Source organism: Selaginella moellendorffii, unplaced genomic scaffold, assembly GCF_000143415.4.
Source record: "Selaginella moellendorffii unplaced genomic scaffold, v1.0 SELMOscaffold_42, whole genome shotgun sequence".
Taxonomy (NCBI): Eukaryota; Viridiplantae; Streptophyta; class Lycopodiopsida; order Selaginellales; family Selaginellaceae; genus Selaginella; species Selaginella moellendorffii.
Genome location: NW_003314303.1, coordinates 386,426 through 409,828, shown reverse-complemented (window position 1 = coordinate 409,828; position 23,403 = coordinate 386,426). Strand labels below are relative to the sequence as shown.

At 45.8% G+C, this 23,403-nt stretch overlaps 4 protein-coding genes across 6 annotated transcripts; 1 reads left to right on the top strand and 3 right to left on the bottom strand.

The window, feature by feature from the left end:
- Positions 1 to 6: 6 nt before the first annotated feature.
- LOC112349716 lies at positions 7 to 729 on the bottom strand. Its single transcript, XM_024684636.1, has 2 exons — positions 315 to 729; positions 7 to 244 (listed from the first exon to the last, which is right to left on the bottom strand). Exons 1-2 carry the CDS (start codon positions 701 to 703, stop codon positions 61 to 63), a joined length of 573 nt encoding a protein of 190 aa, XP_024540404.1. The 5' UTR covers positions 704 to 729; the 3' UTR covers positions 7 to 60.
- Positions 451 to 9,626, bottom strand: LOC9635861 (callose synthase 3). 3 transcript variants are annotated; one of them, XM_024684637.1, is made up of 44 exons: positions 9,256 to 9,625; positions 8,975 to 9,200; positions 8,812 to 8,912; positions 8,639 to 8,757; positions 8,492 to 8,585; positions 8,315 to 8,425; positions 8,161 to 8,265; positions 8,019 to 8,111; positions 7,873 to 7,964; positions 7,690 to 7,816; positions 7,500 to 7,637; positions 7,373 to 7,455; positions 7,231 to 7,324; positions 7,058 to 7,180; positions 6,887 to 7,004; positions 6,507 to 6,838; positions 6,390 to 6,442; positions 6,279 to 6,339; positions 6,150 to 6,231; positions 6,049 to 6,098; positions 5,907 to 5,993; positions 5,736 to 5,858; positions 5,574 to 5,665; positions 5,432 to 5,522; positions 5,202 to 5,380; positions 5,031 to 5,154; positions 4,881 to 4,981; positions 4,676 to 4,820; positions 4,471 to 4,622; positions 4,312 to 4,421; positions 4,150 to 4,260; positions 4,037 to 4,105; positions 3,784 to 3,982; positions 3,622 to 3,730; positions 3,439 to 3,558; positions 3,277 to 3,392; positions 3,143 to 3,226; positions 2,974 to 3,086; positions 2,696 to 2,925; positions 1,843 to 2,640; positions 1,731 to 1,781; positions 1,497 to 1,682; positions 821 to 1,448; positions 451 to 752 (listed from the first exon to the last, which is right to left on the bottom strand). In XM_024684637.1, the coding sequence occupies exons 2-43, from the start codon at positions 9,123 to 9,125 to the stop codon at positions 1,209 to 1,211; spliced, it is 5,757 nt and encodes a 1,918-aa protein (XP_024540405.1). In that variant the 5' UTR covers positions 9,126 to 9,200; positions 9,256 to 9,625; the 3' UTR covers positions 451 to 752; positions 821 to 1,208. The 3 variants fall into 3 exon arrangements, with proteins under 3 accessions (XP_024540405.1, XP_024540406.1, XP_024540407.1); XM_024684638.1 differs by having other exon boundaries at positions 2,696 to 3,086; positions 9,256 to 9,626; XM_024684639.1 differs by having other exon boundaries at positions 1,497 to 1,781; positions 9,256 to 9,626.
- A 241-nt stretch (positions 9,627 to 9,867) lies between these two features.
- Positions 9,868 to 11,595, top strand: LOC9635189. Its single transcript, XM_002979727.2, has 10 exons — positions 9,868 to 9,998; positions 10,050 to 10,154; positions 10,262 to 10,332; positions 10,394 to 10,462; positions 10,526 to 10,654; positions 10,707 to 10,753; positions 10,820 to 10,984; positions 11,036 to 11,084; positions 11,152 to 11,242; positions 11,311 to 11,595. The coding sequence occupies exons 1-10, from the start codon at positions 9,869 to 9,871 to the stop codon at positions 11,448 to 11,450; spliced, it is 996 nt and encodes a 331-aa protein (XP_002979773.1). The 5' UTR covers position 9,868; the 3' UTR covers positions 11,451 to 11,595.
- On the bottom strand, positions 11,519 to 12,646 carry LOC9635188. The gene is made up of 3 exons (XM_002979615.2): positions 12,447 to 12,646; positions 12,037 to 12,239; positions 11,519 to 11,944 (listed from the first exon to the last, which is right to left on the bottom strand). Exons 1-3 carry the CDS (start codon positions 12,567 to 12,569, stop codon positions 11,638 to 11,640), a joined length of 633 nt encoding a protein of 210 aa, XP_002979661.1. The 5' UTR covers positions 12,570 to 12,646; the 3' UTR covers positions 11,519 to 11,637.
- Between the last annotated feature and the right edge of the window lie 10,757 nt (positions 12,647 to 23,403).

Genomic DNA, 23,403 nt, shown 5'->3' with positions numbered 1-23,403 from the left:
TGCCTGGAAAACAAGGAAGAAATTGGTTTTATGTGTGCTCCTTTGGAAAATCTCTTTTTTTTACTGGCTTGGAGGAGGATGACAGTCCGGGCATGGAAACCATCCTCTCCCCTGACAAGCCGGGCATGGCTTCTTGACCGGGTCGACCGAGAATGGGAGATATGGTGTGTTGGACTCGCCTCTTCCTCTACATTTGCCACAAGGAACGATCTTCCCATTGCCACAGATGTTACAGTGCCTTCTCCTGGACATCACGAAGTCCATGACTTCCATAGCCACGAAAGGAAAAAGAAACGAAAAGAAACGTTACTTACCCCTTTCGTCTCTGCTGGACGCTTGGTTTCACTCGCTGGACGCTTGGATTCACTCGCGACGCCGCCACCCTTGGAGCTTTCGAGCTCGCCAAAACCGCAGGTAGCTTACACTTGAGCGCCACACTGTTCTCCATGATACCAAAACTCACTCTCCCTCTCGCTTGTATTGAGAACCAAAGCCTTACAAAGACGAGCTTGTGAACGAGACTAGACCGAGCAATGGGGTCTTGGCGCAAAAGACCAGGCCTAGACTCCGGAAGCCGCACGTTTGGGGTCTGGCTATAGCCGGACACGCTCCTCATCAACGAGGGGCTGGTATGCCGGCCGCGGTGGCGCCAGGAAGAACCTCGGGTGGTAATGGTTGTGCTCTCCGTCGAAATCTGGAGCATAAGTCCTCGGCCGCTTGGTTGCCTTCCCCTCGCGCTTGTGAGCTTCTACCTGTTTTTCCAAACCTTGCAAGTCAGCAAACGTCTCCTCCGGATCGTCTTCCGGCTGAAGCAGCTTACCTGCAACTTTGGAGTCGCTTTTGCTCTTGCTTGCGTCACAGCCACCCTCATTGTCCTTGACGACACCGTCCGGTTCCCTCTGGCTTGCTTGCCAGAGACCATGGTGCTCTGACGATCTGATGTTCTGGACGGACACCCTCTGATGTTCTGACGCTCTGGACACGTCTCTCCTCCAAAAAACTCCCAGTCCACGTCACTTGGACGTTTAATTTCCTCGTGTCGAGAAGCCCACCCGGCCTACCATCTAGATCGCTTAAGATCCTCCATAATGTTATACCTGGACGCGATCTAGCCCCGACGTTTAATAACCTCAAGTCTTCAAACTAAGTATATCGCTTAAGATCCTCCATAGTTGTTATACCTGGACCTGCGATCTAGCTCACCTGTACTAGTCGTCGGCCACCTTCTTCCGTTTACCAGCCAGAATTCTGGATATTTGCAGTCCACGGCTGAAGGCCTGGTTGAAGAGAAGCCTTGTCTGGAACTCGGACACGAATGGAAACCAAGCTAGGATCGCAACAGGCGCAAAGAGCAACAGCCCCATGACGTATTCGTACGTTCGTGCAAGAGCCTGTACCGAGTCCCACATCCCATACGTGACGATAACAGGCCTGCATGCTTGAAATATCTGTAGACACGTTTATCAAAACCAATCCAAGGAAATGTAGTTACCAACCTGAAGTAAACCCCAGCCTGTGGGAACGAACGCGAGAATGCTGGCGAACAGGTCTCCTACTGTCAGGTGAGCAAAGCGGAAAAGCACAGCGATTACTGAGAGGACCGCTACGAATATGACTCCCTTCAACATCCTAAAGACGAGCTGGAAATTGGCCTTGAATTTCTTTCGTCCCAGAGAAACGGCCTGCAAACACAGTCCAATCAGAAAAGTGAAGTCGAAGCCTGTGCGTACCTTCAATGTGAATAGAACGACGCAAATAACAACCCAGGATAGACCATACATCTGCAAAAAACATATAACTGTAAGAACAGGACAGTGTATCAAAAGGCCAGCTTTTACTTACGGAAAGGCTCTTGTTTCCCCGCATGATGTTCAACTGGTAGACAATACCATATTGGTAGAGGACGAATCTCAGAGCAAGGATCACTTCAAAGACACGGCCGCGAAAACCTGTATTCTGAAGGTGATCTTGCTCTTCTTCCCACCAGGACTCCCAACTTTTGTTGGCAGGAACTCCAATCCTTCCCTTACTGGATATCCACTTGTTCCAATCGTTCCAATCTTCAACGATTTTTTGCCACTCGAAGCCCGATGGATTGAAGAGGAAAGGGGAAAACAGCCACGTTCCCACCAGGAACCACATGGAGAATGTGATGAGGACGTACGAGACGGCATTCCTTGTCTGCGATCCGTAAACGTCGTATATAATGAGCAGGATCATCAGCTCGAAGCCTTTGACGAAGTGACTTCTTGAGTAGAGCCTGTAGTTATCAGGGAACTTTTCGTGCCTCACCACGAACCCGCGACCTGTTGCTCTGTACTTGGCACCCCCGTGAAAGATGGTACGTCCATAGTAGTGAACTTTGGAGCCCAGAGTGAATGTGAAGAAGACCGAGGCGAGCTGTAGCTGCATGACAATCAAGTCGCTGAGTGCCATACGGAATCCCCTCTCGAGTCCAATTTCCATCACCATGGGTAGAGCCATCAATAGACCCAGCTGAATCAACGACTGCGAAGCCAAAGCTGATTGGAGTGCACTATCAGTGTTTTGTTGTGCTGCCCTGACAAAAGACCTCTCCAGTCCACTGAGTGCTAAGTAGAGTCGCCCGTACAAGAAGACGTATACTGTAAGAATGACTATCTGAGAAATGAGAAACCACTTATTAGAACGGAGAAGAGTGAAGGTTAAGCAGTACCATGGTGCTGAAGTAATATCCCACTGTTGTAATGTAGAAGGAAAGCATTCGGAAGAAATCAAAGCGGTGGCCCAAGCGATAGACATCCCTACTTAAAGTCTGTTCACCGTTCCCGTTTGCCACTTTTGCCTCGAATATTGATATTTGATTCAGACCTACGTCACGACCCTTCCCCACTTGAATGTATTCGTGGTGCGTAACAAGTCCACGGCGTAGAGTCGAGTTAAAACCTGTCTCCGCAACAGTCAGCTTTGGTTTCGATTTCAATGGAACATTACCGGCAAAAATATCCTCGCTCAAATTGATCCCCTTCGAAGCTTTACTAACTCCTCCTCTTGTAATGTGAAAAATTCTATCAAACACATCTGGATGACCATAGTGGAAACGTACTCTGTAAAGAATGTATTCCGAAGTTAGAATCAAGGTCTTCTAAAGGTATACACGTACTTTAGAGGAGTAGCAAGGACGCGCTGTCCTATGGTAACAAAACTTGTTTCTTGATTTGACATGAACCATGCCAAAGAAGACACACTGCAATGCACAATACGTCTAGAAAGTTAATATCGAATTCAAAATGGTACCTTCCGGTGAAAATGTGCTCTCGCACACCTAGAATGGTAGGGAATCTAGCTCCATGCCTACTCTTGAATTCCTCCAAAAGATTGCGTACTTTGAAAGCCTCTTCAAGGTAGTTTTCCTGATAAACAGCGGGAGCTCAAGTATTTGCAGTGAGTAAAATATACCTGGTTCATGTCAATAGTTTGCAAACCCAGACCACGGGTAAAAATGATGGCATGATTTTGATTTTCAGGTTTGCCTTCTCCAATATTGACAGGCCCAGGAAGTCTTATCTTATATATTTCCTGCGATGGAAAACAATGGTGAAGAAACAACATACAAGAAATGCTAGTCATGACAAATTATACCTCATCCCGGCCATCCACAGCCTTGGACAGAACAGAATAATACGACTTTTGCGGTTTACCCTTCGATGGTTCTTCTTCAAGCACATAAGCAACCCTCAGTGAAGGATACCTGCAAAAGCTTTCCTTTAAACACCAGATTGCAAGGAAAAACCTGATCTATACTTCGTCATTAGTTTCTGTATGTCCTGAGCTTTTGACGCCTCCTTCAGGTCTTTCGAGTGCTTCTGCTGACCAAACTTTTGGCAGGTTGCAACAAAAGTGAATTTCATGTCAACGATAGCATCCAGCTTTGCCCAGAAAGAATCTTGTCCTTTTTCTTCCTTTCGACGCTTAGACACTTCTTTGAAGCCCGTATAAACATCTAGAAACGAAGGTAAAAATGTTAGAATTATCTCTATACATGTAGTAGACCAACCTTCGTCAGGGGCTAAATCTAAAAAAGCTTGCAGTTCCAGTGCAGTTCGGTAGTACATCATCCCCCTCACTACAAGCACCATCAGAACACAAAAGATTGCAGGTAAATCGTACCAGTCCGCGAGAGAGTTTGTCCCCGATATGACGTCCAATCACGAAGCGCAGCTTCTTCTACTTCCTCCTCGGTACTACAGTTAACTCTTTCAAGGAACTTATTCCATTCATCTGCAGGACTATGTTAGGACCCAAACATGCCCAGAGTTATGGAAGAGAAACCTGGATAAACGTTTTGCAAATAGAAAAGTATGGACACGCCGTCTTCATTTGGTTCCTCTATGACATTCTTTGAATAAAGAACCTCCTCTTCGTAGAATGGGGTCAAAACACTAAGAGAATGTGGTCAAAAGAACATCATTTTATGGAACTGTGAATTACCTGAAGGGAATCATCTTTCGAACACGAGGTGCAGGAGGCATTTTCATAAATAACGAGTTGGTGAAAAAGGTTATTCGTCGACGAGCGTCCAGATTTTTAGGAACATCCATAGCGGATTCTGTTTCAGTAAGGAGCAACAATACGCGCTTTATCTGGTAGAAGAAAAAGCTGAGGTTATAGCAGAAACAAAAACGAAAGAAGTTACCTGCTCACTCCAGGCATGGTCCTCAGGTAGAGGATACAAAATGGAATCTTTCCCGGCAAAAAATTGTATCTTTCCTTTGCCACCCATGACAGACTGGTTGTCGGTGGGTTTCATGTTCAGTCCATGACTGGACTCAAACTTCTCTCTAAAGAAAAAAAAAACAAAAGTAAAAATGCAGTAAAATTCTAAATGTTACACTTTCTACCTCGTATCATCGACCATCATGTCATGCATAAAAACTTCTAGCATATCTTGTAGAAGGAGAACAACTTTGTCCCGTGCAGTGTCTGAAGGGTCCGGCTTGTCCTGTACGAAAATCACAAAGTATGAGCAGCATAACCATCCATTTCCTCACCAGAAATTCGAGGAAACGAACAAAATGGCCAGCCAGTAAAGGAAGGTCATTCATACGAAAATTCTCCAGGAGCTTGCCCTCGGCCTTCCTATCCTCCAGTTCTTTCAGCAAATCATGGATAAGCCTGTAGCCAGAGCATTCAACATAAAAATTGCCAAACCGGTAACTCACCTTTTCTCCGTGTCCCCAGTTACAACGCGCAACAGAATGTTTTTAAGAAACTCGTAACATTCTTCCACAGCACAGCGCATGTACTCATTTTCTTTGATTTTGTTCCAAAGACGAGCGTCTTCCACATTTTCCCCTTGCACTTCAGCATACTCTTTGGCCATTTCTATAGCCATAGGTGCCTAAGGAAAAACTGTAAGTTCCGAGCTGGAAACGACAAAAAGGAGACAGACCATACTAGCCAGTAAAAATGGCGGCCATTGAATAATATTGTTACTCGGATATGGATCTGCTGAGTAAGGCAGTAGCATCAACTCCTTTTCTCTATAGAAATGGCCAATCACAAGTGAACAAATAACAAATAGAAGTACTTACTTGTCATCTAAAAAATCTTCTTCGCGTAAAGACTCAATAACAGCGTTCCAGAGGTGAGCAAATCTTGCTTCTTCCAACTTGTTATGCTCAAACTGCAAGAGATTGAGTGAGAGAAAGATTAAATAATAGCTTGGAAAGGGCACGGTTAGCGATTTTACGTACAGCCTTAAACTTCCTTAGAATCTGATATTTTCTTTTAACCGAGCTCTCTAAAGGTATCAGATTCCAGTTGAAAGTTGTTGGCAAAGCACGAAATCTTGATCGCAGCATACTTAAAGTTCTTATCTGTGACAAAAATGCATTCACTTTCGTGCTTGTGGACATCACGTTTACCTCTCCAAGTCGCATGAATGCTCCAACAACACCTCCCCAAATTGTCGACATAATAGAATACCAAATCTGAATATCCATAAAATACACCTGCATGAAGAATGTGCAAAATTAAATAAAGAAAATGAGATAAAGCACAACTTACAAGAATAACCGGTGTCCACAGTGCAATCAAGACGCCAATGTTCCCTCTTGCTGAAATAACGAGTGAGTGCAAAAATCAAATACGCCTTGCGCTAAGATTACCATGAGGAAAGAACTCGTGCCACGCAAATCTAACGTTAGTAAAATCTAGAATAAATTTTGTAGGCTCCACAAGAGGCTTGATCTATAAAAACAGTAAAAAGCAAGAAGAAAAATCTGCAATTTGATTACCTCCACGTAATAGCTAAATAACAACTTGCAGGTTATGAGTACTATCCAAAAAAACGTGTAGCTGAAAACAAACATATTAGCAAATGCCAAAGAATAGTCAAAGATCTTTACCTGAAAAGATGCAAAGGCTCCTCATGCATCCCTCGACCAATGTAGCACGGTGGCTGTCGCAAGAAAAAAAAACATAGAAACAAACGAAGCTATAAGGTGTACAAAAAAGAAACTTACCTGAGACCACCAAAGAAGAATTCTGACGGGAATTGCATCTGATTCTTCTGCAACTCGCCTCACGCATGGTAACAAGAAAAAAATAGCTGCGATGGCATTTGGTACGAGATACAGGATCACAGCTACCAAGTACACGGAAGGCCCCCCATTATGTCCCAGCAAATTTTTAATGGTTCTCGTCAGTCCTGTTGGATGTTCCCAGGAGTGGACGTAGCTGGTCGAAAGGATAACGATCCAAAAAGCAGAAACCAGAACTTTCAATACAAGCCTAATCGAACCAACATATCCGAGACTATGGAGTGCTTTGAAGGAGAATATTATATCAAGGAGAGCTGTTTCCAAAGTGTTAGTACCTGGTTATGAAACACATCAGAAGTTACCTTGAAAGAACCGGAGAACAGCAGCCGTGATGAAGACAGAAAGAACCTTCTTAAACACTGAACCTTCAAACAACGCCCCTAGAGAGCCAGATCCATTCCAAGCAATGATAATCATCGCCTGTGAAAGCAACAAACAATGTTTTAAAAAGGCCAATCAAAACGAGATTTCACCTGAAGCCAGAGGATAAAAAACGTCCACATGCGATCAAAGGTTCTGAATAAATGCCAAAACGATCTAGCTTCTACAAAATTTGTCTTTAAGCAACTTGGTTTTCGAGGTAAAAATCTTGCTAACTGTAAAAAACAAACAGTAGGCCTTTTAAGATAATGAAGTATGAAAATACCTTTGAAGACCTGCTATGTGCTTCTTCGGCCGCTCCAACAAAAAATTCATCATCTTTTCTCATAGGCCAGCCCAAACGGAAGCACGTTTTAGACCTGCACGTTGAGTTGTTAGAACTTCCAAGAGGGTGTCTATGTACAAACCAGAAGTATTCGTTCAAATCATCATAATTTCGCCAAGAAGAATGCGGCTTGCCGCCACTTTCGTTTCTGTTACTCTCTTTCTCCTGCAGATACGTCATGAGCAGTAGAAAAACCAAAGCTCACATACCTTGAAAATCACATTGTAAATAGGTGTCACGACTTTTTTAAGGAAAGCCTCGTCCTCGCTCCCATAGGCTGGTTTTATATTCTCGCCAGTGACATAGCTAACTCTCCCAGAAAGCATTCCCGACAACTCAGACGCCATCTGCAAGCTTAAACTTGGTTAACATCCGTACGGATATACGAAGTTCACTCACATGATGAAAAATGTAACACAAACACTCGGGCATAAATCGAACGTTTGCAGCTTCCCCCCATATTAAAAGGTATAATGCCATGTACAAGATCATCCGCTGCTGCACCTCTAATTGTATCTCAGGAAGCCTGTAACGTTGTGTGAGATCAGAACCATGCACCTAGTAAAAAGTAGAGCAGTATACTCTAGTTTGTCTGAGCGCCCCAGAAACTTGCACCATGTTCTATAGTTTTTGAACATTCGTTTCATGACAATCTCTGTTGCACGCTGATCCAACTGTTTAAAACAAAAAAAACTTGTCAAATATTATTTCGTAGCCATACAACAAACCTTATACAGTGGTGACGGCTCTGGGTCTAAAGAAACATGGACATTTGCAAGGAGCAATATCAAATGCTCTCGTTGATTTGCGACATTATCCTTCTGAAATTCATCGTTGAAACTGAGAGAAATCGGAACAACAAAAACACACCTGGAAACCGAACATCACTTGAAGCCACTCGAGAATGTCTGAGGGTGCTTCCTTTCTCTTTGGCAAACCACGAACGTTCGCTATTGCATCATGAGCAGCCCGGACCTGTAAACCATAAATTGGAAAACCCGACTAGCGAACAAGGTAAACGTACCTCTTCTAGTTTCATGATGGCTTGGGACGCGCCGGCGGCATCAAGCGGAAGGATGTTGTAGTGCTTGATGTCCTTTTTCTTCTTGGTCACATCAGTGTTCATAGCTTGCATCTGCACAAAATATTGTTGTAAGAAAAACTATTTTGCGAGAACATAAACAACGAAAAGAAACTATACTTCAGAATCCACTTCCGCTCCGTCTTGCCGTGTCACAGACGTGAGTACGTCAAACAAAATACCAGCTGTCTGATAAGCTTTCGCAAGCGACGCCCTGTTAATCCAAATCACAGTGAAGCTTTACATTCAAATTCATGGCTATGAGACCTGTCCTGATGGTCGGCCTCCAAAGCCTTGACGTATTTGTCGTAATAGTTTTGGTAGAAGCGCTGCATCTCTCGCGCATCGCTTCTTTCACGCCTCGCAAGCCTGGAGGGCTCCTCATCCTGCCCAAAAGAAATAAGAACACCAAGAGAGCGAAAAAAAAATAAACTCCAGACCTTCTCCAGCCGCTGCAGAAGCGCCGTCTTGAACTGCCGGACTCCTCGACCACTCGAAGAAGGATCATCATAGTGAGCTCTCTCGAAAGCATAGAAGCGGCCTATCAATCCACGAGAAGAACATAGATAAGAAACCGACCAGAATCGCTATACAAAAACTTACAAAGATAAGCCACTCGTTGGCTGTCTTGCTCGACCTCATTGGCAACACGGAGTATGGCGGCGATAGGACCCAAGGACGATGGCACGACCTCGCTATCGAATTCGGTCGGGAACGTCCCGGTGGTGAACGTCCGCGGTAGCCTCGTCGTCATTGCTCACGGCGATAGAGATCGATCAGAGGCGGCGTAATATCGAATCTCTACTCCAATAGATGATGAATCCCAAACCTGCGAGCATTGTGAGCCTGAAATCCTGGAAAGGCAGGAGATGCGAGCTCGCTACCTGATCGCCGAGGCGCCATTCCAGCGCCAAAAACCCCAGGGTTCTTGCTCCTCGCGCACGGCGCCCTAGACGATGAACAGCGATAGTCCCAGCGCGAATGCCGCCATTTATTCCATCGCTCCTGGCGCTCCCTGCGAAGATTGCGACGCCGGGGGTGTCAAGAACACTTGCGGTTCGATTCTTCCACTCCTAATCACGCTTTCCAGCGGCGTCCATGGTACCTGTTAAGCAGCTATCTGGCAGCGCATTGCGCTTGCGCTTTTGGGCAGGGGCAGTGGCACTGTCGCGGCGAAAGCGATCGAATCGATAGCGCACCAGAGAGGTGTCGCGATCGCTGTCGCGAGAGACTCTCTCGATAGGGTCGCAGTAGGTCGTAGTAGCTCGCGGGCAGAATCGTCGACAGCGTCACGGTACATATCGAATAATAATGCCTATGCTCGCATTGATTGGCGAGCGCGCCTAAATGTGATTGAGGGTGTTATTATACATTATTTAAGTATAATCTATCCATGTCAGCATCCACGCTGGCAAAACGCAGTGGATGAGTGACACGTGTAAGAGACATTTAAAATGAGAACTGCCGCCTGTTTCAGTTGAGCCCTAAGGCTCGGCTATGGCGTGCGAGGAGCTCGCGCGCGCCATCATCACCGATTGCGCTGTGTGGCGAGATCCACAGTTCCAGAGGAGCAGCAAGGTGCGGCAACTCCGGTATGCGCTGCAGACATGGGCGACGGAGATGAAGCGTGAGTTTGGGGGATTTTCTACGGTTTTCTTATGTGTTCTTTGTTGATCAGGTGTCCAATGCTACGACATTAATGTGTCGCGGGCAATCCAGTCCTGCGCCCGGCTGGAGCAGAAGCTCAACCTTTGCAACAGCATGGATGCTTATCAATGCAATCGTAAGGTCAAACTGGTAACGAATTTCTTGCCTGTTTGAGCGTTTCTTCCATGACTTGTGGAACTCTTCTCTTCTATTTTTTATCTTTCTCCTCTTTGTTTCAAACAGAAGAACAAGTCTCTAGCCTTTACACTGCTGCCGAGGCGATACTAGCTGCTGAAGAGATGCGCAATGCTATGGTAGTTTCTTGAGCTTCTTTTTTCTAAGGCTTTAAGTCCTTGAAGCATTCCTTGATCGCAGGCAGAGAGGATCAACGTAGCTCTTGATGCTTCCATTCAGCAGTTTGGCTCTCGCGGAGTTGTTCCCAGAGTAAGTTGTAAGTGCTTAGATCAAAGAGTCGAGGCGCGTCTAACTTGTGCATTTCGTTTCCAGATGTTTCCACCAGAAACGATGCAACATCTCTTGACTGCGAGGAAAGGTGAGATACCGCTCAAGCCGCACGCAGAAGGGTGGCACCCTCGCTGGCCGGGAGACATTGGTGATCCATTTGAGCCTTACATGGTGAGGATTAAGTACATCCTATTTTGAGAGCTGACTTGCGAGGAGTCTGCAGCAACTTCTCGAGCAATTCCTTCACAGCGCATTGACATTTCACGCAAGGTAAGGAAAAACTTTCGATCTCGGATGATAATTCTCAGAAGTAAGCTTAGTTTAGTGCGTAAACAGGGCGATGGAGCAGCTAACAACAGCGTTTGGAGCTGTAAGAGCAGCCAGCAAGAATGCAAGAGATGCTGCTTACATCAGGACACAAGCGGCGGCGGTGGGAATTTCGGTGAAGGAGTACCAAAGGCTATTGGACATGTTCACGAAGATCGACTCTGAAAACACAGGGTAATCTTCTTTACTTTTGGACAGCGCCTCAAATTTCGAAGTAACTTGCAGTAAAATCACCAAGGGCGAGCTCATGGTGGCGATGAAACGCGACAAAGATGTCTGTATGCTCTCTAAAAATCTCCTCTCCAACGGTGCTAAAAACTTGAATCTCTCCTGTGCTGCAGATCGCTGCCTTCATGCAGCTGTCCAGAGCACGAAACAAGGATGGCCGGCGAGAGTCCTTCGAGAGTGTCTTCAACCGGATTGACAACACAGGTGAGTGAAGAACAAGAAAAGAACCATTTTCTTAAATCTAAACAAGTGTTTTGGTGCCTGTCTGATAGGAATCGGTGCTATAAGCTGGGAACAATTCCTTTACTTCTTCTCCACAGGAAGATCTTTGATAGGAGAAAATATGTGTCCGTCTCTTTGCCCAACGATGGCTCCATCGAGTCCTGGAAGACAACCATACTGCTGCTCGTGAAGCAAAACAATCCAGTTCTATTGATTGCTTTCAAGGACAAGAAATCTTCTACGTAAGATCGTAAAGAGTAAGTCTTAAGACTCGGGAAGAACGCTCTCTTATTCAAGCGAGCACCTAGACAAGAAATCTAAGCTCTTAAGCTCTACGAGAGAGATGGTACCAAGAGAAAGAAACCACTTAGCTTGATTCAAATGGAAGGGAACTGGCTGCTTTGTGGGTATGGAGAGTAGCTTCCAAACTGGTGAGCTCCATACGACTGGCCCATGGTGACACCCCCCGGTTGATGGCTTTGCCAGTCCTGCTTCCTCGTCTCGGAGGCGGCGAAGTAGTAGAGAACTCCCAGAGCTCCAGTCGCGAGCGAGAGCACCGCGGCACCGGCAAACACCCCACGCTTGACGACGAAGCACTGGCCAGTGAACCAGTGATCGTCCTGGTGGCGCTGATTCAAGCTTGCTCCCACGACGAGCAGGATGAAAGCGAAGAAGAAAGTGATCCTGGAAGATCGAGCAAACGTTATAAGCTAGAGACCCAAGATCGAGCAAAGTTATAAGCTAGGGAACCAAGGAGAGAACCAAGCTTGACTTACCAGGAGGCGATCAAGCTCAAAGTTGCGAGCCGGATCATGGAAACGAACGAGGAGCTCGATCTCCTCTCGCAGCAAATGCAGCCGCCAAAGACGTTAACGAGGACTTGGGCGGCGAGGAGGAAGAGCGCCGCGCTGATTCCAAGACCCAACGCCGAGCTCTTGGGATATGTACACGCTCCATTGACGCGACGGACCTCATCGGGCTTCGCTTGGCAAATAAGTCTTCGTTAGTAGAGAGTATCAAGAAAAGGAAGAAAGAACAAGAAAAGAGATTTCCAAGCGTGAGAAGGAATGCATCGCCTAGCACTGGAATCCAATCGAGAAAAGCCCAGCTTCTAGGAAATCCAGCCAAGAATCGAGAGGAAGAGCGAGAATAGGGCAAGAACGGGAAGAAATCGAATCACACATACCCTGACGCGCTCGCCCTCGGCCGAGAAGCCAAGAATCGCCGAGAAGACACTGAGCGCCACCACCAGTGAGCACACGATCTTGCCCTTGCTGTCCAGCCGCGAGACCCAGTTCTTCACCGCCATCGCGCGCTCCTCCACTGGTGAGAGCCCACACGGAAGAAAATCAAACGTATGTCCGGGCCTAGAACATCCTGGCCGTTGGCAAGAGCGGCATCTTAAGTGGGACCGTCAACTGCGAATATTCGATGATACCTCTTTTTTTTTTCCACTTTTTAAAGCGTGGCATTCATTAAAGCGACGAGTTTGAATTCCGGGCGGGAAACGGGCGGCAAACGTCCGACTGGAGGCCTGTTTTTTTAAAGTAATCAAGCTCCTCGGATTAAGTTAATGAGTCATGGTGCTATGCGCGCGAGCAGTGCATCGAGAACGTTTTTTTTCGAGAATTTCATCAAAAAATGGAGGAACTTTTTACGAGAGCAAGATTACACAGACCTGGAGCATCTTTGTGGCATTACTGGGAGCCGAGTTGAAAGAAGAGAAGAAGTTTTGGCTGGCAAATTGGACGACAAAAATTTGGACAAGCTTTTGAGGCCAAGAATTCTCCATCTTCATGAGCGGAAAGAGCTGCACAAGCTGCGAGAGCGGCGACGAATGTCCGCGAGATTTTCTGGAATGCTGCCACACTCGAAGAGATCCAAAGCGAGGATGATGAGCGGATTTCACGAGACAATGTCAAACACTCATCCTGTCAAACACTGCCAAAGCATGTTTGACGGAGTCACTCGAAGCTGTTATGTGGATTTCCAAGGATATTTCTCCACAGATTTGAGTTTCATTCGATGCTCTTTGCTGCCAAACTGGAACAAGCCATTAGAGCAGCGACCAAAGGCCGAGCAATTTAACAAACACCATGACCGTTTTGCTCCAGTCTTCGAAAGACTTACAACAAGTTCACCTCCATCTTCCGCGTACCCCTGTACGTAGCAGTCATGCCAATGAAACATCAGGATGCCTCAAACCGCTAAAAACTTCACTTTGCAATGAGAGCATTGGCCATGAAATGTTGCCGAGCTTCCAGATGAATCATGGTTCCTTTCTGCGCCTTCACCGTTTTGTCATCGAGTTCACAGCTTTGTTCTCTTGCTAATCCTGCCACCATTGGTTTTTTTTGTTTGCTGTTGTGGTTCGTTTGTCATAACATCTATCATCGCCAAAGATCCAAACAAGATAACAGGGATGGGCATATGCAGACGCTACCGCGTTTCACGAGAGACTATCATTTTTAGAGATCTTTCCAAGACAAATCGATACAAGGTTTTGCCACGCCTGCATAAATTTGCATTAGCAAGTTTTATGAGACGCAATGCTATGCCACGGCATCAACAATTCCTGGATTCAGTTTAGATTCCCGCCCTGGGCAAATTTAGCACTGGTGTGGAGAGTTTCCAAGAGATGATCAGCCAACTCCTTTGCCAGTCTCCGATGATCAGCCCCTGTTGAGTGAGCAGCACGAGTTCCTGGCGGGGACAGTCGCCAACTTTTGCTCACACGCGCAAAGTTTTTAAAAATTGTTTCCGCGCAAATTGTGTTGAACGAATTGTGTTAAACATCCACGACTTGTCTGGGGTTCGTGGATGAGTAAATGTTTGTTGCTCGCCCGATTGCGTTTTTGAGAGTTCTAAACACTACAACTACAAGCTTCGGCTTCATGGCTTTGACCCTGACATTTGTGAGTGAACATAGCTGCCATGGTGCTTTGCCCATAGAACTTCTTAAAACATGAAAAATTGAAGAGTTTTCTCAGACTCGGGAGCATCTTTGTGACTGGAAGAACTTTAACCTTGAAAGCTATAGAGCACATTTGATGAAACTCGTAACTGTTGAGTGGATTCCAGGATTTGAACGTTTCTTTTGCTGCCAAACTGAAACAAGCAATCAGTGAAGCCCACTTTGAAAGATTTACAAAGCAAGTTCACCGCCACCTCAGTACCCCTGTAGCAGCAATGCCCATGAAACAACTAAAGACTTATCAGTCAGAGCATTAGCCACGAAAAGCTCCAGATCATACCCACAGTTTCGAGCTTGAGGATGGATCCTGGTTCCTTTCGCATCGAGTTCACAGCTTTTTTTCTCGTGCTGATAGTCCAGCACAGGCCACAGCAGCTACGTCCTAGCATCCGCAAGTCGGGCTCGAGTGCCAGCTCGTCCTTCCCGTTCCCTACATACCCAAGCATTAGAGCGTTCAATGACACAACACCGTGACGCTGCATGCTTGCGAATACTTTCCTCGAATCGCTGCCACACTTCGTATAAGCATCTAGCAGAGTGTTGTGCTTTCCAGTTAGTTTTCTCCAAAAAATGATGTCGACTGCCAAGACCAGGCTTTCACAAGCCATGAGAACAGTCACGACAGTCCGAGTATCACGAAACAGTGCCAGCGAAAAGAGCTCCAAAGCGGTGGCAAACTCGTCGTTCTCTACATAACGTCACAGTTTCACCTGTCGAGCCCGAGAGTGAACGGCCATGGAACTCTTTGTGGCTGCAGCCAAGAGCGTGAAGCTAAAGGTCCTGGAAGAAACCATGAGCCCAGCAGGCAAATCCAAGAAAAAGAGCCGATTTTATATTCAGGTCGAATTCTCAAGTATCTCAATTTCTCCAGGAATCCTAGAACTAACTTCAAAGTTCCAAGAAGTACCTGGCAAGGAGTGACAAACCTCAGGACAGTAAGCTTTCATGACAGGCTGTGGCCTCCAACTTCTCTGCTACAAATCCTGCTTTTGCAAGCTTGTCTTTGCATTTGATTACTTTAATCCGCACGCAAGGAGCTTCCGTCCCACAGACTCGCCAAATCCAGTAACTCCGCTCATCATTTCTCGTAGCTATGCCAAGGAAACCAGCTGAAACACATCAAGAACCATGTTACCAACGAACAGCAAACAAGAACAATACCAAGATTCACTTACCACGAGTAAAGACTGCACCTCCATCGAGTTCCGCACCGCTCCCGATGCCGAAGTGCGCACATTTCTCGCGGTAAAAATCTGGAATCTTCAAGCCGCTGGGAAGCTTGACCCAAAGCATTTGTCCCCAGCGGACTATCAGCTTTCCAGACTCGTCGCATCCCATCACCAAATGCTCTCCAGGCTCGTCCTCGTAACGATCCGTATCCACGCTTCCCATGCTTGGCGAAATGTGGTCCTCGGTTACCACCATTCGAGCTCCGGCGGCATTGTCTCCACACATATCATAGTCCGAGAGAACGTAGCCAGTGGTCGTCTTGTTGTCTATGGCTTTCGGGAAGCGAAGATCAAGCCGCTGGAAGACTTCGAGGCCGTCTCTAGCCACCACGACGCACGCATGATCGGGCAAGTGTACTGCACGGTGGCCAAACTGGTCGATCCCGACGATTGCCGCATCCTCCCGCGCTTTGGAAATTATGTCCCAGCCAGTGTACCAGCCATTCACAACTCGCAGCACAGGTTCTTCCTGAGAAGAAAAAGAAGAAAGCTTGATGATCTAAGAGGAAAGAAAGCAAGAACAGGAGCGAAAGGTGATACCTTTGGAAAGACCACAGTAGGCTCTGGCGGCAGCCGGAGCAGCTGCTGGAGTTGCTTGTTGAGCCGCTGCTGCTGCTCGTTGAGTTGCTGCTGTTGCTCGAGAAGGTGTTGAACCTCAGTGCGTTGCTGCAGAAACAAACAAACCAGCATTAAACTCTCGCCCTGTCACAGCGTATCAGCAACGCAAATCGGTGGAGAATTTACTCTTCCAGAGATCGATCCTGCTTACCTTGACAAGAAGCTGCTGGTACTCGCGGCACTTTCGCTCATCCGCATCCGCAGCGGGATGCTGCTGCAAAAAATCCAAATTTGGCAACTTACACCCCACGGATGGAGCTGCTCACCTCGAGGTGGTGGAAGACATCGCTTAGAATGTTGCCCTCCATTCACGCAAACCCAAACCCTAGAGCGACCGCCGTGAAATATCACTCCTTAGTTCTGGGAGACGGAACCGAATCTCGACCAGCCGAGTTCCTGCCTGATGCTGCCCGCGTGCATTTCCAGCTTGGCTACAGCTCTTTTACAGGATCATGTTGCTAGCGCAAGTAACTGGTGTGTCATAAACTCGCAAGCTCTTGCCAACGCGGAGAGAACACATCAAAGCATAGCGAATCTCTAGCCACACATCCATCTTGTCATCTCAAGAAATTTTCCCGGCGTCATAGTCTCCACTGCACAATCTAGATGGTTAGATCGTCCTAGCGGATCAATCAGGCACCTTGTCTTGTCTGCTAAACCAGCGTGACTGCGGCTTCTGTGGGAGAAAGATTTCGAAGTAAAAAAGCTGGCATACGCGGAACTGTTCGTCTCTCGACTGCTCGAATGGTTCAACAGCTCGACTTCCAAACAGACAATCCCGCCTTCTCGAATCTCGACGTTCTACCCTGGCTCAAGCTCACCATAGCATCTAGCTCGACCTGAAACATCCTCGCTCGTCGCGAAAACATCTCGCAAATGGAGCACCGCGCGCTGATGGAATGAACGCTGCTGCCGCGCTTAGATGGACCTCTAATGAGCTTATATTGTAAAGAAACAAAACAGAGCCTAGCCTAGCCTAGTATTTCCATGAGAAGAGAAGATGAGACAAAAACATCCTCATGGTTAACCCCGATGTTCATGCCAATCAAAGCTCCACTGTCGGCTACGAAGAGTCCACCACCACTTTCACCCTTGACAGATCCAGAGTCGCCCATTAAGAAGCCATTTGTTCGAATGGAGGACGCTTCCTCCGAATCTTCACTCACAACGCCGTGTCTCACTGCAACAAGTCCATGCCGGCAGCCAAGGCTCCATGCCTTGCTGCGGTATTTCCAACCCTGGATACTATTGGAACTCACCATACATCCGTCTCAAGAGGATGAGATCCGAGTTCCGAAACAATGCTTCCACTTCGAGAATGACTGGCACCTCCTGCACGGTTTGCTTGAATGGGTGTCTGAAGGTAAAGACATGTCCAACTTGCCAAACGCTGTGCCCTTCGTGCGCAAACGTAATGGCATGCTTTGAATCAACGACAGTGGCCAGATCATCCATTACACCTACAAGCAAATATTTCTTACATCGCTTGACAAACCTGTTGAAACAGTGAACTTGTATTCATTAAAAACACATGGAAAATGAAGTAAGAAAATCACCTGTTCTCCCCCATTTGACAACGAGAAGAAACCAGCTAGGTAGAACACGCTGACTTCTGAAACTTTTCTCTCTTACGTCTCGGTTTCTTATGCGAGACAGCGGTTTTATGAACGGGGAGATTTCTCTATCCTTACAAATAACAAAAGAATCATGCAAGAAATCTCAAGAAGCAGAAGGAAAACAGAAATCCTCGTTTCCGTTATTCTCTTTGACCGTAGCCGATTGTTTCACAGCTCAGATAAGGTACACTAGCCTAGGAACATATAAAACTCGAGAAGCAAACATATAGCTCTGAAAACCTGGAAAGAGAAAGAAGTCACAATCCATGTAATGTAAAGATACCCTTGACGAGGATCATTGTGCTATCAACGTATTTGAATCGTAAGTTCCCTGACGGCAACAGCACCGGCCTACTATCATACGTTTTGCAGAACCCCAATCACGTCAGATTATCCGAGTTCATATAGATTGGAACGAACTCCAATGGCGAAGGCACGAGTTCTCATTGTATTGTAAGTTCGTTGTTTAAAAATTAATCCAGAGATTTGATGTAATTAAGATCCTCCGATTCAGGTACTGCCCGGTTCTGTGCATCAAGAACTACTTAAAAACAGAAAAAAATGGAGAACAAGAATACAGACCTGGAGCATCTTTATGACATTGGCGGGAGCCTGTGAGTGGAAAGAAAAGAATAATTTTAATAAGGGAAAAAAGTCTACCTTGAGAGATTTAATTATCCCAGTGATTTGGATTCCACCGCGCTTGTGTTCCATGGCACTGGCATTTGGATTTTGTTCACAGTCTCACGCAAGAAGGACGTAAAAATTCGGAAAATGCAGCGAGATTCATACTCGTCACAAATGCTTCTTTCCAGAGGTAGCGTTCGTCCCAAGGTGTGGGATGTTCTTCTCCGAACAAATTATAGAGTTGAGAGAACAAAAAAAAACATGAGTTTGGGTGAGTTTGAGAAAACTTTGAATTATTTCTCGATCACAGCTTTTTGGACGACGCATATCTATTCTTCACCAACACTAGAAACTATAGCACAATTCTTAGAAGAGAACAGATCAACCCAGAGAAAAAGAACTCGATGACTTACGTGCCCAAGACAACAAAGACGTTCGTCACGAGTCCCTCGAGCAAATGCCGGCCATCGTCAGCTCCGCAGTGTTCTTGGGCATGCATTGCTCCAACACTTGCCTTGTCCTGCGAGAGAAAATATGAGTTGTAGCTAGAGGAGTTTCATCAATGACCCATGACAGAAACTTGTGCGAAACCGGAACGACGGGTGATACATCCAGTTGCGAGAAAAAAGAATTCTCTAAGTTCTTTTTCTTTGTAGGAATTCACTCGCGTCCCTCTTCCTTGTGACAGGCAAGAACAATCAGCTCCTCTTCATTGGATCGTCTCGCCAGCGCTTCCTCCAATCCAGCATACAGCGATGGATTCACTAGTTTCGTAAGAGCTAAGGTTAGTGTTCTTCCGCATGAGATGCAACGATTGCGCGAGCCGCGTGAGATGCCTGTCTCACAACAGCAAGCACGAACCTCCATCCACTGTCCTGGTCGTCGTGTATGCGCCTGCAAACGAGAAAGAGAAAATTTCCTGATAAGATTAATCAATGATCGATCGAGCTATTAAATGGTGCTTTGCCCGCGCGAGCACTCATCTTTAGAAAATGGAAGAACTCTCAAGAACAAGAACCAGACTTGGAGCATATCCAGGAGCCTGTGAGTTGAAAGAACAAAAGAACGGAAGTTCAGGCTGGTAAAACTCTACCTTGAAGCTAACGAGCGAGTGGATTTCTAAGGATTTCTCCAGGTTGTACCGACGTTTCTTCCATCTCCCAAGCTGGAAGAAGCAATTAGAGCAGCGAGCAAAAGCCCGAGAATTTAACACACATCCTGACGTCTTTGCAAGACTTCTGTTGTTTGATTGATTTCAAGAATTTGATAAGAACTGAGAAAGATTTTCCAGAAAGCTCTTTGGGATGTTTGCAATCTCTTTTGACTCATCTCCCTGGAGTCTTTTGTCATAGCATCTACCATCGCCAAAGATCTAAACAAGATAACAGGGATGGGCATATGCAAGCACTACCGCATTTCACGAAACACTATCTTTCTTTGAGATTTTTCCAAAAAAAATCAGTACAATTGTTTTTCCAAGCATTGCGTACATTTGCATTAGCAAGGTTTATGCAATGCTGCGACATGGCATTTCCAGAAACAATTCCTGGTATCGATTTAGATGCCCCGGCGCTGGCGTGGAGAGTTTCCAAGAGATGATCTGCCTTGCCAGTCTCCACAAGATTTTGGCAGGAGCAGTCGCCATTCCGATGATAACTTTTGGCTACACGCTCAAAGGTTTTGAAAGTGATTGAGCGACGGTGGTCTTATCGTTGAATAAGCCTTGCGAAGGAACAAAAAGAGAAACTCGCCTCTGGGTTGAAATATTTTACAACCGTCAACAAATGCGCGGTTGCATTGTGTGCCATGAATTCCCTCCCCTTCTCACGCAGTAGTCGATATTGTTGTGTACAATCTCGCATGGTCACTCCGAAAGAATCTAGCCGCTGACGCGCTGGAGCAATGGAAGGAGGAAGCACTCCCTTCTAGAAGGTGCTCAAGCCCAAGCCCTAGCCCTTTGCTCTAGCACTCTTTTTTACCAGTAGTGTTCTCTTCTTTAGCACTCATTCTATGCTCTTAGAACTGAATGCATGGTGCCTGCTCTGTCTTCTCTTGTACAGATGATCAGTTTCGTGTGTAATGCCCATGGCTGCCCATGCAGTGCATCGCCAATATGTTGATGGGTTGCCACAACTTCAGCAAAGTTGCCTAATCATTGTCGTCTTGTTGCGATGAATGCTATAACGCTCCAACGGTGGAATGTCAGCTCCTCTCCTATGATGACATTGCCGCGCCTCTGTCCGCCACCGTCCCTTCTGTGATCTTCATAGCCACTGAATATGACTTCAGCAAAGCATACCAGGCATCGGGCTTGTGGGCAAATATCTATCGAGGTGGCACAAGCCGCATAAACCAGTACACCGCCGCACAAAAGGGACAGCAACCACCCTGATACTTGTGACAATTTTGAACTATTGACACGTTGCTTTGCCCGCGCGAGTACGCATCTAGAACATCTTAAAACATAAACAAATGGAAGAACACAGACTTGTGCAACTGTTAAGTGGATTTCCAAGGATTTCTCCACGTTTCTTCCCTGCTCTTTGCTGCCAACTGGAACATGCAATCAGAGTACCAACTAAAGCCCGAGAACAATACACTTGAAAGACTTACAAAGCATGTTCATCTATGCGTACCCTTGTAACAGGAATGCCCATGAAACAACTAAAAACTTGTCAGTCAGAGCATTGGCCACGAGGAAGCATCTGGTTTCATGTTCCTCAAACGTCCATCAGGCTTCCACTATGAAATTATCAGAACAACAATTGCAGCCCGCATCTGTGAACGGCCATGGATAACTCTTTGTGCCTGCAGCCAAGAGCATGAAGCTAAAGGTCCTGGAAGAAAAGAAAACCGATTTAGTCTCTCTTCAATTTCTCCAGGACTAACTTCAAAATTCCAAGAAGTCCCTGCCAAAGAGTGACAAACCTCAGGAACGACAGCTCCAAACAAATCCTGCTTTTGAAAGCTCGTCTTTGCATTTGATTACCTCCGTTCCACAGACTCGCCAAATCCAGTAACCATTTCTCGTAACTATGCCAACCTCTCGGTTTCTTTCAGCCTTGAGGCTACACTATTTCTGAGACTGGATCAAGAGCGGCAGCACTATGCTGGTTCTGGATCAAGTTTGCTATGCAAGGTTTTGACCCCAATTCTTCATTGGCTCTTTAGCATCTCCCACTGGCATTTTACTTTCTGTTTCTATGCTATCTGTAGCAAACATGGCTCATCCTAGATCCTCACTAGCCTCTGCACTAGCAGTGCAACTGGCCCAAAATTGTAGAGCCTTGTTCTACAATTTCAGGATGATGCACCTGCAGGTGAAAAGGCTTAAGGCTCTACAATTCTGGACTATGGTATTAATTGGTGAAGAGGTTTGCTTTTTATTTTGTGTATGGCTTGGGTTTAAACTCAAGTTTCATATTATTTTAATTGGTGGGATACCTACCTTTTTCTTGTTAGCTTACTAGTATGAAATTGTATTAGGCACTGTTTGGCATTATTTTACATGCAAGAGTTAAATATAAGAAGTTAGTGTTTGAAGGGGATTTTGAGTGCATATTATAGTGTGATAGGCTTGGAGTTTAACTCAACATTCATGTATTTAGTATTAAAAAACTAATTTGTATTGAACTTTTGTTAAATGTTTTTAACTCTAGTTGCATACATATAAACTTTCTTAATAAATCCAAAGCCACTTGTGTATGACTAGTTAGATTGCACCATTTACTGATGAGATGGTGAAATGGAACCATTTAGATGAGCAAATTGAAAAAAGGAAATTCATATTAAAAATGCTGTAAAAAAGGCTTAAAGCTGAGTTAAAAGAGGAAGAGCTTGAGCTTAATTACATATGGCTCAAAACATTAAGGTTGAAAATTTGCAAAAAAAATTCATAAATTAAGGAAGAAAGAAGTGAAGTAGCTAAATTTAAGCAACTGGACTTTTCTTTAAATTTATGAAATTTTACAATTTCATAAGTGTTTACGATATGAAAAACTATTTTATAGTGGCATATATGAAAAACTATTTTATAGTGGCAAACATAAATGATCGTACAAATTTTAAGTGCACACAATCCATTTTAAATCCACAGTCCATTTTAAGTCCACATAGATGATCGTACATTTGTTTAGAAACACATGAGTGATGTAGATGCTTGACGTTATTTCCTAGATAAGCTAAAGATATAACAGCAAGTTGCTTTTAGTCATTCAGCAGTCATATCTCGGATAAGAATAAAAGGGGGCACCTCAAACACTGCACCAGGCCAGCCACCGAGTCCTCATCCTCATCCTCCTCCTGCACTGCAGCCCACCACAGCAAATCCATCCCAGCCACCTTTCCACTGAAGTATCAATTGCATTGCCGAACATTGAGTTCATATATTCGAACTCCAGGTCCTTGATAGGGCTGGGTCCCTAGCTACCATTGTTGTCTGACGCAGATGTAGCAATCACGAAGTTGAGAAGATAGAACCTCTCTAAACCAATACCTTGCTCACGGTAAACAGCATTCCTGGGGCTGATGTCCTTGTGGATTATCCCCTGCTTGTGCAGCTCCTGCACGTCTCCAGCAGCTGGCTCCCATCTCCGCAGCATCCCGGACCAGAAGTGTCTTGCCTTGGAGCAATTCGCCAACATACTCATGAGCACGATTGGGTTGGCTAAACGAGCCCGACCACAGGATCTTGGGGATCCTGACATTGGCAGCCAGAGCCTACCTGGCTGAAGAGCTCAGTTGGAAGACCTGCTTGGCCGACTGCATGGAGCCTCACTTTAGCACCGCCTGCTGTTTGCTGTCATCCAGCCCATGGAAGAGGAAGTCCACGTACGTGTGGACGAGCTCCAGCTCCCATATCTCGCCTGAATCAGACCACACGACATACTTTTCATCCTCTTCTGAGTGGGAAGGCTTTGGATTTTGGAGCGCATGCTTTGAAGGTGAAACCGCTCGGAGGAGCATCTGCAAAATTGCCATGAGATCACAAGTAAGAAGATGATTGATCACATTTATTTCCTCGGGAGACAAAACAATTGCGAAAACGAATAATAGCATAAACCCTAATTGTCATTAGTT